The sequence below is a fragment of the Hypanus sabinus genome, chromosome 11 (genome assembly GCF_030144855.1).
Source record: "Hypanus sabinus isolate sHypSab1 chromosome 11, sHypSab1.hap1, whole genome shotgun sequence".
In the NCBI taxonomy this organism is placed as follows: domain Eukaryota; kingdom Metazoa; phylum Chordata; class Chondrichthyes; order Myliobatiformes; family Dasyatidae; genus Hypanus; species Hypanus sabinus.
The window spans coordinates 72,644,542-72,658,813 of NC_082716.1; the positions used below are offsets into that span (position 1 = coordinate 72,644,542).

Genomic DNA, 14,272 nt, shown 5'->3' on the forward strand with positions numbered 1-14,272 from the left:
GGATTAGTATAAGCGTAAGGACATGTATCATTGCTCATTCAGTGACCTGCACTGCAGACCATCCACATAGTACTTGACAATGGTAGAAGTGTATGCCCAAAACATAGGCTGAGCTTTGGTACTGAGAGAGAGAGAGAGATGAGATGCAATTTCCAATCTTAATTTATGTTCATCATTAAAAATAGAATTTCAATTAAAGAAAATTATTCATGTACTAATTTCCAGAATCTTTCATCATGGTTTGTTGATAAAGAGCAAGAGGATAAGATGTGAAAGAATAAGATCTATCAAGTGTGGCAGTGGGAAAGTGTGTATGGAACCAGAGGAAATAGCAGAGGTACGTAATGAACACTTTATTTCAGTATTCACTATGGAAAAGGGTCTTGGTGATTGTAGGGATGACTTGCAGCAGACTGAAAGGCTTGAGCATGTAGATATTAAGAAAGAGGATGCTCTGGAGCTTTTGGAAAGCATCAAGTTGGTTAAGTCACTGGGACCGAATGAGATGTACCCCAGGCTACTGTGGGAGCCTTTGGTGATGATCTTTGCATCATGAATGGGGAAGAGAGAGGTTCCGGAGGATTGGAGGGTTATAGATATTGTTCCTTCACTCAAGAAAGGGAGTAGAGATAGCCCAGGAAATTACAGGCCAGTGAGTCTTACCTCAGTGGTTGGTAAGTTGATAGAGAAGATCCTGAGAGGCAGAATTTATAAACATTTAGGAGAGGTATAATATGATTAGGAATTGTCAGCATTGCTTTGTCAAGGGCAGGTCCTGCCTTATGAGCCTGATTGAATTTTTTGAGGATGTGAGTAAACACATTGATGAAGGAAGAGCAGTAGATGTAGTGTATATGGATTTCAGCAAGGCATTTAATAAGGCACCCCATGCAAAGCTTATTGAGAAAGTAAGGGGGCATGGGATCCAAGGGGACATTACTTTGTGGATACAGAACTGGCTTGCCCACAGAAGGCAAAGAGTGGTTGTAGATGGGTCATATTCTGCATGGAGGTTGGTCATCGGTGGAGTGCCTCAGGGATCTGTTCTGGGACCCTTCTCGTCGTGATTTTTATAAATGGTCTGGATGAGGAAGTGGAGGGAGGGGTTAGCAAGTTTGCTGATGACACAAAGGTTGGAGGTGTTGTGGATAGTGTGGAGGGCTGTCAGAGGTTACAGTGGGACATTGATAGGATGCAAAATCGGGCTGAGAAGTGACAGATGGAGTTCAACCCAGATAAGTGTGAAGTGGTTCATTTTGGTAGGTCAAATATGATGGCAGAATATAGTATTAGTGGTAAGACTCTTGTCAGTGTGGAGGATCAGAAGGATCTTGGGTCTGAGTCCATAGGACGCTCAAAGCTGCTGCGCAGGTTGACTCTGTGGTTAAGAAGGCATAGGGTGTATTGGCCTTCATCAATCGTGGAATTGAATTTAGGAGCTGAGAGGTAATGTTGCAGCTATATACGACACTGGTTAGACCCTACTTGGAGTACTGTGTTCATTTCTGGTCGCCTCACTACAGGAAGGATGTGGAAGCCATAGGAGCGGTGCAGAGGAGATTTGCAAGGATGTTGCCTGGATTGGGGAGCATGCCTTATAAGAATAGGTTGAGTGAACTTGGCCTTTTCTCCTTGGGGCGATGGAGGATGAGAGGTGTCCTGATAGAGGTGTATAAGATGATGAGAGGCATTGATCATGTGGATAGTCAGAGGATTTTTCCCAGGGCTGAAATGGTTGTCACAAGAGGACACAGGTTTAAGGTGCTGGGGAGTAGGTACAAAGATGTCAGGGGTAAGTTTTTTACTCAAAAAGTGCTGAGTGCATGGAATGGGCTGCCGGCAACAGTGGTGGAGGCGGATATGATAGGGTCTTTTAAGAGACTTTTGGATAGGTCCATGGAGCTTAGAAGAATAGAGGGCTATGGGTAAGCCTAGTAATTTCTAAGGTTGGGACATGTTCGGTACAACTTTGTGGGCCAAAGGGCCTGTATTGTGCTGTAGGTTTCTATGTTTCTCCATAACCATATAACTATATAACAATTACAGCACAGAAACAGGCCATCTCGGCCCTCCTAGTTCGTGCCGAATGCTTACTCTCACCTAGTCCCACCGACCTGCACTCAGCCCATAACCCTCTATGTTTCTAATTCAATAAAACATTCGAAAAGTCACTATCACCATTTGATACCACGTCATACAAGAAGGTAATGGGAAATTTTTGATCAGATCACAGTGTCAAAAATAATCTTAAGAAATGAAGAGAAGACTTGGAAAGGATTTCAAGAGCTCTGGGTCTTGTCATGACTGTCAGTGATGGAGCATTTGAAAACTTGTAAGTTATAAGGGACATGCATATGATGGCACTGGATGTACGTAAGATTGTCATTGCACATTTTGTATCCTTCTGCACAGAAGGGTGAATGATATCAATGTACTAGTTATGTTGAACAACGATTAAGCACTACATGGGATAAAAATGATAGCTGACAAACTGAAAACATAAAAATCTGTTGGTCCGTAAATCTGAACCAAAACTAGGAAATGCTGAAAACACTCTGCATCTGTAAAAAGGGAGACAGATATAACATTTCACATCCAAGACCCATCATGATAACTGGGACTAGGAGGAAAAAAAAATTTACGTTGCAGAGACAAGGTTGATAGGGAGGAATGACAGATAAAGGAGAGGGCTGATCTGTGACCTGTCAGGGCCAGGATAGGAATGAGAATGAGCTGCAAATGGGGCAGTTGGAGGGCAACAAGTATCTGTCTTGTTTTATGCAAATAGCAGTTCAGAATGTCAAATAGAGAGGGGAAGAAATCTGAGCTGATATGATGAAATAGCCACTTTGGTACAGATAGAGGAAGCAAATTATTGGAAGTTGGAGAATCCGATAATGAGCCTGGAAGTTCCGCAATGTGCTCATGAAAAAACAAATTATTAAGTTATTTATGATATCTGATTATGAATAAATCCATATGAAATGGACAAAATTATATAGACACCGATTATAGATTTTCAATCATGGCAGGCTGCAGCAGTGATGCGAGACATGCAAATATGCTGGTGTACAAAACTAAAAAGGAATAGATCACAGGTCAGTTTCACTTCATTGGTGCAAATGGTTACAGTTAATTCTCAAGCACTGTGCGATTCATTTAAGGAAATACATATCATGCATGGACTTATTAAGGAGAAGTGGTTCATACACCCTTTGAGGAGTTCACAAATTGTGTAGGTGAGAGTAATGATTTTGAAATAATGCACATGGATTTTTACCAAAGCTTTTGAGAAATGGCCACATTGAAGATTGTTAAAATATGAAACCCTATAGGATCCAAGGAAAGTGACAAATTAGATCCAAAAATGATTCATTGCAAGGAGCAAATGTTTTGTGAGTGGAAAGTTGTTGACAATGGAGTTCCATTGCACTTTTAAATATATGCTGATGTTTTAATGGGAATGATAAAACAATTTGCGGATGATGCAAAAAAATGTGCCGTGCTTGAAAGTGAGCAGAAATGCTTGAGGTTGTAAGAAAATATTGATGGTTCAGTCAATTAGGCAGAAAAGTGGCTAAAGAAGAATGGAAGTTACTAATACATTTGAGAAGGTGTAATCAGATAAAGGAATACAAGAGAGGACATTGAATATTGAAGAGGAACAAAGAGGTCTATGTCTAAGACAAACGGATAGATCAAAAAAGAAGCCACGTAGTTGTGCAGAACAGAAGTAAGCCCTTCATCACACCACATAAAAAGATTTGGTTAGTTTACTTGGCAAAGAAACAGTGGTCTATTAAAATGCTCTATGATCAAACAAATCCTTTCTGGTAGTGAAACTTTGGATGGCACTAAGCGATATTTTCTAGTGCCAGATATGGATGGGTAGCCTTTTAATTACTGCATGTGGTTCTTCTGCACGACCCTTCAGATTGTTCCATGCACAAAGTGTCACAATTCTGAAGGCTTTGTGCGATAACAGCATGAATGATATTCTGTAACTTTTATTTTGAGATGCAAATAAATTAAATGCTACTCACCTTAAACCTGCAGATACTGTGACATATTGTTTAGATACTGATTCCAATTATGCAATCTAATTAATCTTTCAACCAATTTATTAGGTTGGTGCCTACCTAATTATTTTGACATTTATTCAAGTTTGAAATCAATTCACCTTTAGAAAGGTCAGTCTTTATTGCCAATGAAAAGATGGTGGTTGAGCTGCATTCTCAAACTGCAGTGGTCTTCTGGAGAAGATACTTCAGTAGTCCTTTTGTGGAGGGAGTTTAGGATTTGGACAGCAGAATGCACAATAAATGAAGGGTTATTCCCAATGCATTAAAAATGTAGGATAACCTGCACATGGTGGTGATGATATGCAGCTGCAGTCCTTGTTCTTTCTTCTGGTAAAGGCCAAGGACTTGGGAAGTGCACAGGTGAATAACTCAAGACAGCAGAAGACTGCTCAGGAGCAAGCTAAGTTGGGTCAATTATTCAGCACTTCCATTTGTACATAATTACAAATACAACCAAATTTAATACAGCAATCTAGGAAAGGAGTGCAAACGTCAATGGGCATTCTCACTTCTGACATTATGTTGTATTGAAAGCCATTGACATTTTGGCCAAAGATTGATGGCCCAATGAGACTGTCTTGCAGTAATGTCCGGGGGCAAGTCTTAGGTCTTGATTGACCTCCAACAACCACAACAGTTTTCTCTTGTGCATATCTTTGTGCAGATTTACTCAAATCTTGAGAATTATTTTCAGATAACTGATTAAAGCATTCTTACAGAATATGAAATCATCAATTATCTTGTCACCTGGATAAATCCAAAGCCAAGATAAATAGATGTCAATTGATGTAAATGGTACAGGGTGGACAATGCTCAGAAGAGTCTGTTTTTACCATTTTTACATTAAAGTAACTTTCTTCAGCATATTACACCAAATATTTTAGCATAATATATCATTGCATATTGTGGAAGATATTTATTTTTAAGTTAATCTGATGAAATACACATCTTGATAAATTGATGTAATAATGTAATGTATTTTATGGAATGTGGGCAAGCCACATGACCTGTGTTAATTTTGACTAATTAGTGATGTATTAATAAATAAAAGTTAAAAGTTAATTACCTACACAGGTTGGATTTGGTGTCAATCCTTGCTCTTCACACCGAACTCTATTTGATTGTAGAGGTTTATAATTCCGGTCACAAACATATTGCACTTCTTCTTTATGAGAAAATATCCACTTGGTGGTTTCAAAATGACCATTTTCTAATGGTGGTCTTGAACATACTATTGCTGAAATACAAGAATGTTAGGGTTTGAACTGGAAACTGGCAGTAGTATCTGAACATTTGCATTTCTTTTGATCATCTTGATTAAAGGCAATAAAAATTGCTCTGATGGTTGTTCATTAGATCAATGGGACAAATACGTAAAATAATTGACTACAATAATTTTCAGTTACCACTGCTATTATTTAGAAGATATTGTGATAGAACACTGAGGGAGGAACTAAAACTTTGTGCAAAATGAATGCAAGGAAATCAGCAATCTTTTTTACACTGGTCTAGATTTAAGTTCTAGTTGAAGTCAGCAGTTTATTTGATAATGTGACAATAATTACAATGATTCAGTCAAATAACTACAGTAATATTTTGATATTGGCTAACTAGTGTCAAAGGATTTGATTTGGCTCTTATTCCCTCCCCCCGACCCCCATTGCCCGACTGATGCCTACTAGGAATTTTCACTGATAAATTTAGATTTTACTTCACAGGAAGCTTTTATGAAGAAAACAACTGTAAACATTTAAAATTAAATAGGTTGTACTAGGCACATACACAGAGAAAATACACTGAATGATAAAATATGGGAACCAGAGCACTAGAGCAGATAGTGGAGTGGTTGTGAGGAAAGATGTTGTGAAGCCTCCATGCAAAGTTAGGAATCAAAAGGTTAAGCACTGTGGGGCTAATGTTCTGAACTGTGTATATTTTCAATGCAAAAATTACAGAGAATGAGCTTAGGGCATGGATCAGCAAGTGGACATTGTAGCTATTTGTGGGAAATGGTTGCAGGAGGGTCGGAACTGGAGCTCAGTAATCCTGGGATCCATTGTTTTAGACATGATAGAGTGGAAGTTGTTAAAGGGGAGGCATGGCATAACCAGACAGGGAAAATGACACGGCAGTGCTCTGGCAGGACAGGCTTGACTACTTGTCTACTGATGGGAAAACAGAGGAATAAGAAAGTATGACCATATTAATGGGATTATATTAAAGACCATCCAACAGTCAGAGAGATTTAGGGGAGCAAGTTAGTAGAGAGATTGGAGACTGTTGCCAGAAACAAGGTTGTGATAGTAGGTGATTTTAATTTTCTGTATATTGACTGGAATTCCCATTCTGTAAAGGGGCTGGATGGGATAAAGTTTGTCAAGTGTGTTCAGGAATGTTTCCTTAATCAATATACAGAGGTACCAACTAGAGAGAATGCAATACTAGACTTCCTGTAAGGGAATGAGACAAGGCAGGTGATAGAAGTTTGTGTAGGGACATTTTACATCAAGCGATCATAATGGCTTTAGTATCAAGGTAGTTATGGAGAAGGAAAGATCTGGACACTGGGTTCATCAGATGTCAACAAAGGACTGGAATTTGCAATCAGTGCCTACAGGAAAGATGTCAATAAGACTGAAAGTGTGCAGAGAAAATTTACAAGGATATTGCCAAGACTTAAGGACCTGAGTTATAGGGAAGGTTGAATAGGTTTGGACTTTATTCCCTAGAGCATAGGAGAACAAGGGGAGATTTGATAGAGGTATACAAGTTTCTGAGAGGTATAGATATAGGTAAATGCAAGCAGGCTTTTTCCACTGAGGTTTGGTGAGACTACAACTGAATGTCATGCTTTGAAATGGTTAAGGAGAACGAGAGGAGGAACTTCTTCACTCAGAGGGTGAAGAGAGTGTGGAATGAGTTGCCAGTGGAGGTGGTGAGTGTAGGTTCAATTTCAACATTTAAAAGCAATTTGGATAGGTACATGGAAGGGAGGGGTATGCAGGACTATGGCTTGTGTGCAGTTTGATGGGACTGGGCAGATGAGTTGTTTGGCATGGGCTAGATGGGTTGAAGGGGTTTTATCAGTGCTGTAATGTTCAATAAATCTATGTATCACTCAGATCTATGGAAGCAATGCAAGTACTCCAATATTGGGCTCTCTGCCATGACATTGACAGTGAATGTTTTGGCCTCAACTCTGGGTGTTACCCATGTCAGCAGTGGTGTCATTTGCCACTTATCACTGGCAAACCAGGTGTATGTAAGCAGGTGGTGTCTATGGATGGTTCAGATAGACAAGAGAGACAAGCAAAGCCATACTCTTCTCTGACCTACCTATAATTATTTTGCCACCCAATCTCTGTTGCAATTCAATTACAGTTTAAGAATCAGATCCCAAGAAAAAATTACCTTCTACATGATCTATTTCACTATTGGAACAACTGAAAACAAAAGCTAAGCAACTTCTGCTAAAGGCCATAACTTGCTGTCTTTGTTAAGGCAATACTGGCATTAAATGTAAGGACACCACTTTGTTTCATTTGCATCATAAGGCTCTGTGGGACTGAGGACAGGATGGTGAACGACTAGGATCAGTACTGTATCCAGGTGCAGAATAAAACTTACATTTTCTTTCAGCCTTTGTACAGTTCAGGGCCAAGTGCCATATTATCTATAGTCCAAGAAATGATGTCTTCTGACAAATAAATTAATTGAAATAAGCGCACAATTATAAAACTGAATCTACTTACGTGTACATAATGGTGGTGGATTCCATCCGGTCTGGGTACACGTGGTTGATCGAAGACCAGAAGGCTTATAATTGCGATTGCAGGTGTACGATAACTGCTCGAGATGTCTAAATTCCTCATGCTTAGTCTTCACGTTTGCATTGGGTATATCTGGTCTCTTACATTTTAATTCTAAAAATTCAAAAGTACTAAAAGCATTTTGTTCTGGTTTTTATTGCAATTTCTTGAAAATATTATAACCAAAGTAATAACTACATTGTATGTTAAAGGAGGGAATGGGCATGTCAATGATGAAAGTATCCATTTTACTCATATCATTCCCTTTGATTCCAAAAATATAATGGATTTGCAATAACAATATGAATCGTGTAAAGTTGAAAAAAATTTCCATTATAACAACGCACACAACATGCTGGAGGAAATCAGCCGGCCAGTCTGTTTCTATGGAAAAGGGTGAACAGTCAACATTTCAGGCCAAGACCATTCATCAGAACTGGAGAAAAAAGATGGGGTCAGAGTAAGAAGATGGGGAGAGGAGAAGTAGAAATACAAGGTAGTAGGTGATAGGTGAAACTGGGGGGGGGAGGGGTGAAGTAAAGAGCTGAGAATTTGATTAGTGAAAGAGAAAGGGCTGAAGAAGGAGGAATCTGATAGGAAAGGACAGAAGGCCATGGAAGAAAGGAAAGGGGGAGAAGTACCCTCTTCATTACATTATAACAATCTCTGATCAATCTATCCACAAAAAAGGCAAAGAACTAAAATTTTATCACATACTGTTTTTGGCATGTTCAATGTCAAACCGGAACACAGGTGACCAACTGTGAGGTGCAAGACTGATTTAAACTTTGCTCTTGATTCTTTGGATGAGCATTTCTCATTATTCCAATGTTCACTTGCCCACAATTTGGGTTTCATTTTTGCACGATGCACAATGGGACGAAGAGTCATTAGAGAAAAAGTGAGGCAATGGCAGGAGGAAAGGGCAAAACAAAGTTTTCAAATTTTCTCCCGAAGTTAGCAAAATGCCCTACTAGTCTCAAACAATAAGAAACAGGGAAAATAAAAAAAAATGGCAGAACAGTTAAACATATACTTTAGTTCTGTCTTCACCTAGAAGATAAGTACTCTCCGAGGTACAGTATGTCATGGAACAAAGGATTTAGAGGCAGGGAGAAAATGAAGCCAATAATTATTACCAAAGAAATAGTGTTAAGTAATTAATGGAAGTTGCATATCCCGAAAACCTCATATCCTTTGTTCCAGATTTCTAAATCAAGTGGCTCTGCAAATAGTAGAAAATGCTACAATCTGTTAAAAAAAACACACAATTAAAAGAACAATTAGAAAAATTTTAATTGAATTGGACAAAAATCACCATGGATTTCTGGAATAGAATTCCTGTTTAATCAGTCTGCTGTGTTATTTTAAGGATGGAGTTAATAAAATAGATAAGTTAAAGCAAGAAGATGTGGTGTGTTTGGATGTTCAAAAAGTTTTTGATAAGTTTCCTCAAAAGAAGTTACTAAAGCACATGGAATTGATGCATTAAATTGAATTGGTTGACAATTAACTGATTGACAAGAAAAATGGGTGAATTTTCAAGTGCCAAGCACTGATGCTGTTCTACTCACAATAGATGTTAATAATTTGGTTGATGGAACTAAATGCACGATCTCCCAGTTCTGTAGGTGACAAGGAGTTGAGGAGAGGTTGAGATGTGAGGAGAGTGCAAGTTATCTTGAATGTGAATTAGAAAAGTTGAAATAGTGGGAAGATGTAGTTAAATGTGAATAAGAATGGGGTTATCACTCTCAGAAGAGAAAGGCAGATGATCTGAAAGATAATAACATGGGGGAAATGGCAGACATGATGAGCTCTTGGTGTCTTTGCATACTGTGACCACATGTTGAGGTGCAGTGACTAGTTAGGAAATCAAGAGGTTTCCCAGAGAATGCAGATAGTGGAATCTGAAGCAAGAAGAGGCATCCAATGGTTAGGAAGTATCTGGGGAGGCAAAGGGATAGTTGCTGTTTTGACTTGAGACCCTCCATCAGGACTGAGACTGTAGACAGGCAGTACGGTACTGTATATTTGCCTACATTGTAAGAGAATTTGAGTGTAGGTACAAGAATGCCTTGCTACAGCTGCAGAGGACATTGGTGAGACCCATCTGTATAGTTTTTCAAAGTCTCAATGTCCATCTCATATCAGAGAATGTATATGGTATACAACCTGAAATTCATACTCTTCACAGATATCCAGGAAACAAGAAACCCAATTGAATGAATGATAGAACCATCAAAACCCCAAAGCTTTCCTTCCACCCCTCTTCACACAAGCTCCTGATCTGTGGAAGAATGCATATTCCTTGGGGAGTGGGTGGAACGGTACAACACAGATTTGCTACACTGACTCCTGGGATGGCAGGACTGACAATGAGAGAGAGTGAGTTAGTCAATCCTGTGTTTTTTAGATGGTAGAAGAATCAGAATAATCTAATATAAACTTGTCAAATTCTGACAGGACAAGAAAGACAGGAAGAAAGTGCCTTACAGCTGGAGAGTCCATATCCTGGGTTCATGCCTCAGCATACAACGAAAGATATTTAGGACTGAAGTCAGGAGAAGTTTTTTCACCTAGAGGATGGTAAATCTGTGGAGGTCTTTGACAGAGATTAGTGCTCAGCAATTCATCATGTATCTTTAAGGATCAGGTTGATATCATGTGAGGGCAGAGCTAAAGATGGTGCCAGCAGGCAACTTCTCCCAGCTCATCAGCGAAGCAGTTAAATTCTTCCTGTTGTAATGTCTCTATTTTCCTTTTCAAGGTTGTCAGGGTCTTATTGGGATCTTTGAGCTACAGTCACACCCAAAAACAGTGGTTTTGCCCGACGGCCTATTCCTGTTCTTGGAGCTCACCAATTGGCCGCTATTCGATAAATCCAGGTTTGGCCTGAAGTCAGATAACTTCAGGACCTGAGTGGCTCTGTGGACACGAATTCTTACTGGTGTCATAAACTGAAATGTAGTGGGAGCCATAACATTGAAGACAGTGAGAGCGGATGTCAGAGGGTTGATTGGTTGATTCTCGAGTTGGAGAACTTGAAATAAAAAGCAACGCTTCAGACTGTCTAACATCAAAATAGTGACTGTCGACTGTGGAAAGAACGATATCTGCCTCTCCCTTGTTAGTGAGAGAGAGAAAGCCTGTGGGATGTCGAAATGTTGGAGTGAACAACTAGCTTTTGAAGGACTGTGGAACCATGGTCTCTTTTTGGGGGCATGTTGGGTGGTGAAAATGCTGATGCTTTATGCTGGAATGCGGGGGAGGGGGTGGAGCTGATGCTGCTTGTACATGGTGGGGGGCAGGGGGCTCTGGGGTTCTTACATCTTTTTTCTGTCTTTCATTCATTCTTTGGGTTTTTTCTTCTGTTTTGAGGATGTCAGTGGAGAGTAAGAATTTCAGGTTGTATATTGTTTACATTCTCCGATATTAAATTGAACCAATATATTCCTTAATGCTGAATAGATCAATGAATACAGAAGAAAGCAAGAACAGGGAGCTCAAGTGGATAATCAACCTAATTATGTTGAATGGTGCAGTAGGCCAGCTGGGCTGAATGGCCTGCTACTGTTTTCCATGCTTCTAACTTAAACAGGTGATGGTTGTTAGGTTAATTGGCCACTGAAAATTACCATTTTATAGATGAGTAAAAGTGAAACCAGGCTGCTATGAAACAGCATGTGTAAGGGAAATGAGAATGAGATCAGTCTGAGCACTGTCATGGACTTGATGGGCTGAAGGGAATACAGTGCAGTGAGGAAATATGAAATATAAACACTGTGATGGAAAAGGGTCAACCGCAAGCTGGCAGTTACCCTTAGAAAGAGTTGCAGATTCACCACAGTATCATCGCCCTCACAGAAACTGTGTTATAGTCATAAAAACAGTCATTCTTCTTGCAATTGCTGTAAAAGCCAAAGGTACAGTTGAAAAATTGAGAGTGAAGCCAGCCGCTAAGTCCAACCTAAAAAAAAGCTCAGCTGGACAAACACAGGAGTTCAGGCAGCATCTGCAGAGAGAAACGGACAGTTGACATGCTTGGCCAAGATCCTTCAACTGAACTGAAAGAGCAGGGGGAAATGCGATGAGGGGAAGGGGTGGAACAGAGCTGGCAAGTGATTGATTGATCCAGGTGAGGAAGGGTGATGGACAGGTGGAGGAGGGAACAGCTCTGTTGTTGGAAGTGGCAACAAAAGTTGAAGGTGATGTGTGGTGGTAACAAAGTGCTATGGATGATAGAATCTGATGAAAAAAAGATAATTGATCAGTGAACCAAATAGGGGAGGTGGAATGGGCAGCTAGGAGGATCTGGTAGGGCAAGGATCCAACTACTGTAAGGTTCCTGAAAATTTAGGTTCCTTATTTACATATGCATGATAGCCAAAGGTTGCTTCAGCCAGGTATTGCATGAAATATGGCAACAGCTTTTACTAGTTTCATTGTGCTTCTAACCTTGCTGAAGATCAGTTGCAGGGTATTACTCCTTCAGGTCTGTCCTTGTTGAACAGTTTCCACATTTCCAATGCACAAAGCAAAGTCCCATTTCAACCGAAATAGTTCTATCATAAATTCTAACAGCACATAGCACATAGAACATAGAACAGTACAGCACAAGAACAGATGCTTCAGCCCATAGTATTGTGCCAGACCAAGTAAATTGGTCACCAAATGACCAACTAAACTAATCTCTTCTGCCTACATAAGGTCCATATCTTTCCATTTTCCTCCCATTCATATGCCTATCTAAATGACTCTTAACAGTCCCTAATGTTTCTGCCTCTTCCTCTGCCCCAGGCAATGCAATTCAGGCATCCAATACTCTCTGTGTAAAAAAACTTGCCCTACACATCTCCTTTAAAATTATCCCCATCACCTTAAATGCATACCCTCGGGAATTAGATATTTCAACCCTGGGAAAAAGATACTCCTTGTCAATTCCACCTATGCCTATCATAATCTTGTAAACCTCTACCAGATATCCCCACAGCCTTCATAGAAAACAACCCAAGTTTGTCCAATTTCTGGTTATAGCACACAACATTCTCGTAAAGCTCTGCACCCTGTCCAAAGCTTTGACATCTTTCCTATAATGGGGCAACAAGAACAGTAGGCAAATAGATTTTTAAATTGAAATACAATTCTGTTCTTCACATAACCCTTCATACGTCCAGACTATTAAATGTATTAACCTGAAAAAGCTTTGCCATTGCTCTTGCACTAACCTGGTTACAAAAATCTGGTGTGAATTGGACATGTATGACATGTATGAAAAGTATACTAAGCAGATCCACGTGACTTTACAGAATGATTGCACTTTGAACAAGAATACTTCATAAGATTATTCAATAGAAAAGATTAAAATGTGTGTAGTTTAAACAGCAAAAGTGTATTGTTAAAACATTGTCGCTCTTGTTTGGAATGAATAATGTTCTGGTTCTATTACGTCTTCATGTTGAATTACAATTTCCTTGTACAAAACTTATCCAAGCAATTAAGAAAATTTGACCTTATTCTTCTCCTTAACCCAATTATGAGTTTCTTTTGTTAAATCGAACAAAATGTCTGCTGCAAAATGACTTGGAAACATCCATGAAATGCCAATTTTATTTTTAACAGGCTTATGCTATATCTGGGAAAGAAAAATTGTATTACATTGATTGGGCTATCTCTAAATGAAAGTTGTTGGTTAAGTTACCAAGATCCATTGCTGCATGACAGGGAATAATTTAGGCATAGAAATGTTTAAGGTCCTCAACTCTGTGTGTACAGGATAAAATAGAATCATAGAGAACTTCTTGCTAGTGGAAAATTGCCTGCGTTTGCTGATAATCTACCTCAGTCTTAACTTGGCTTTTACAGACCTACCATTGTCAACATGCTGCTCAAATTCATCCCAATTCTAAATGTTAGATCTTTTGTTTTTCTATATAATGGAGAAATCTATTGATCTTGGTTGAATAATGAACTCAACAATTGAACCTTCGTAGTCTTCTAGGATAGAGAATTCCAAGTACTTGCCATCTTCTAAGTGAATAGATTCCTCTTCATCTCAGTGCAAAATGACATTCCTGTATTCTGAGACTGTGGTTTTAGATTCCTCAAACAGGGGAATCTCTGTGCTTATATAGCCTGTCAAGTTCAGTAAAAAATCTTAATGCTTCAAGAAGATATTCCGTCATTTCTCAAAATTGTAGAAAATAAAGGGCTAGTCTAATCAATTTCTCTTTGTATCTGACATCCCTAGAATCAGCTTTGTAAATTCTGCCAATGATGTGGTTAGTAAATCTGGAACTTCCATGCTTGTGTGGGAGTCTTAAACGTGAATGATGAGTGTGGAGAGAAATATTTCCAAGCAGGATTTCTGATATTTTCCCA

General features: G+C 39.2%; 2 protein-coding genes across 2 annotated transcripts in view; both read right to left on the minus strand.

Moving 5' to 3' along the window:
- The window catches only part of LOC132401503 (complement factor H-related protein 1-like), a 64,095-nt gene extending 58,903 nt beyond the window's left edge, over window positions 1-5,192 (minus strand). Inside the window, exon 1 of the mRNA XM_059983529.1 lies at window positions 5,149-5,192. The gene's annotated coding sequence lies outside the window, so the exon portion shown is untranslated. The remainder of the gene's footprint in view (window positions 1-5,148) is intronic.
- LOC132401506 (complement factor H-like) overlaps window positions 1-14,272 on the minus strand; it is a 29,547-nt gene that overhangs the window by 696 nt on the left and 14,579 nt on the right. Inside the window, exon 6 of the mRNA XM_059983531.1 lies at window positions 7,835-8,005. Coding sequence (XP_059839514.1) covers window positions 7,835-8,005 — 171 coding nt within the window. The remainder of the gene's footprint in view (window positions 1-7,834; window positions 8,006-14,272) is intronic.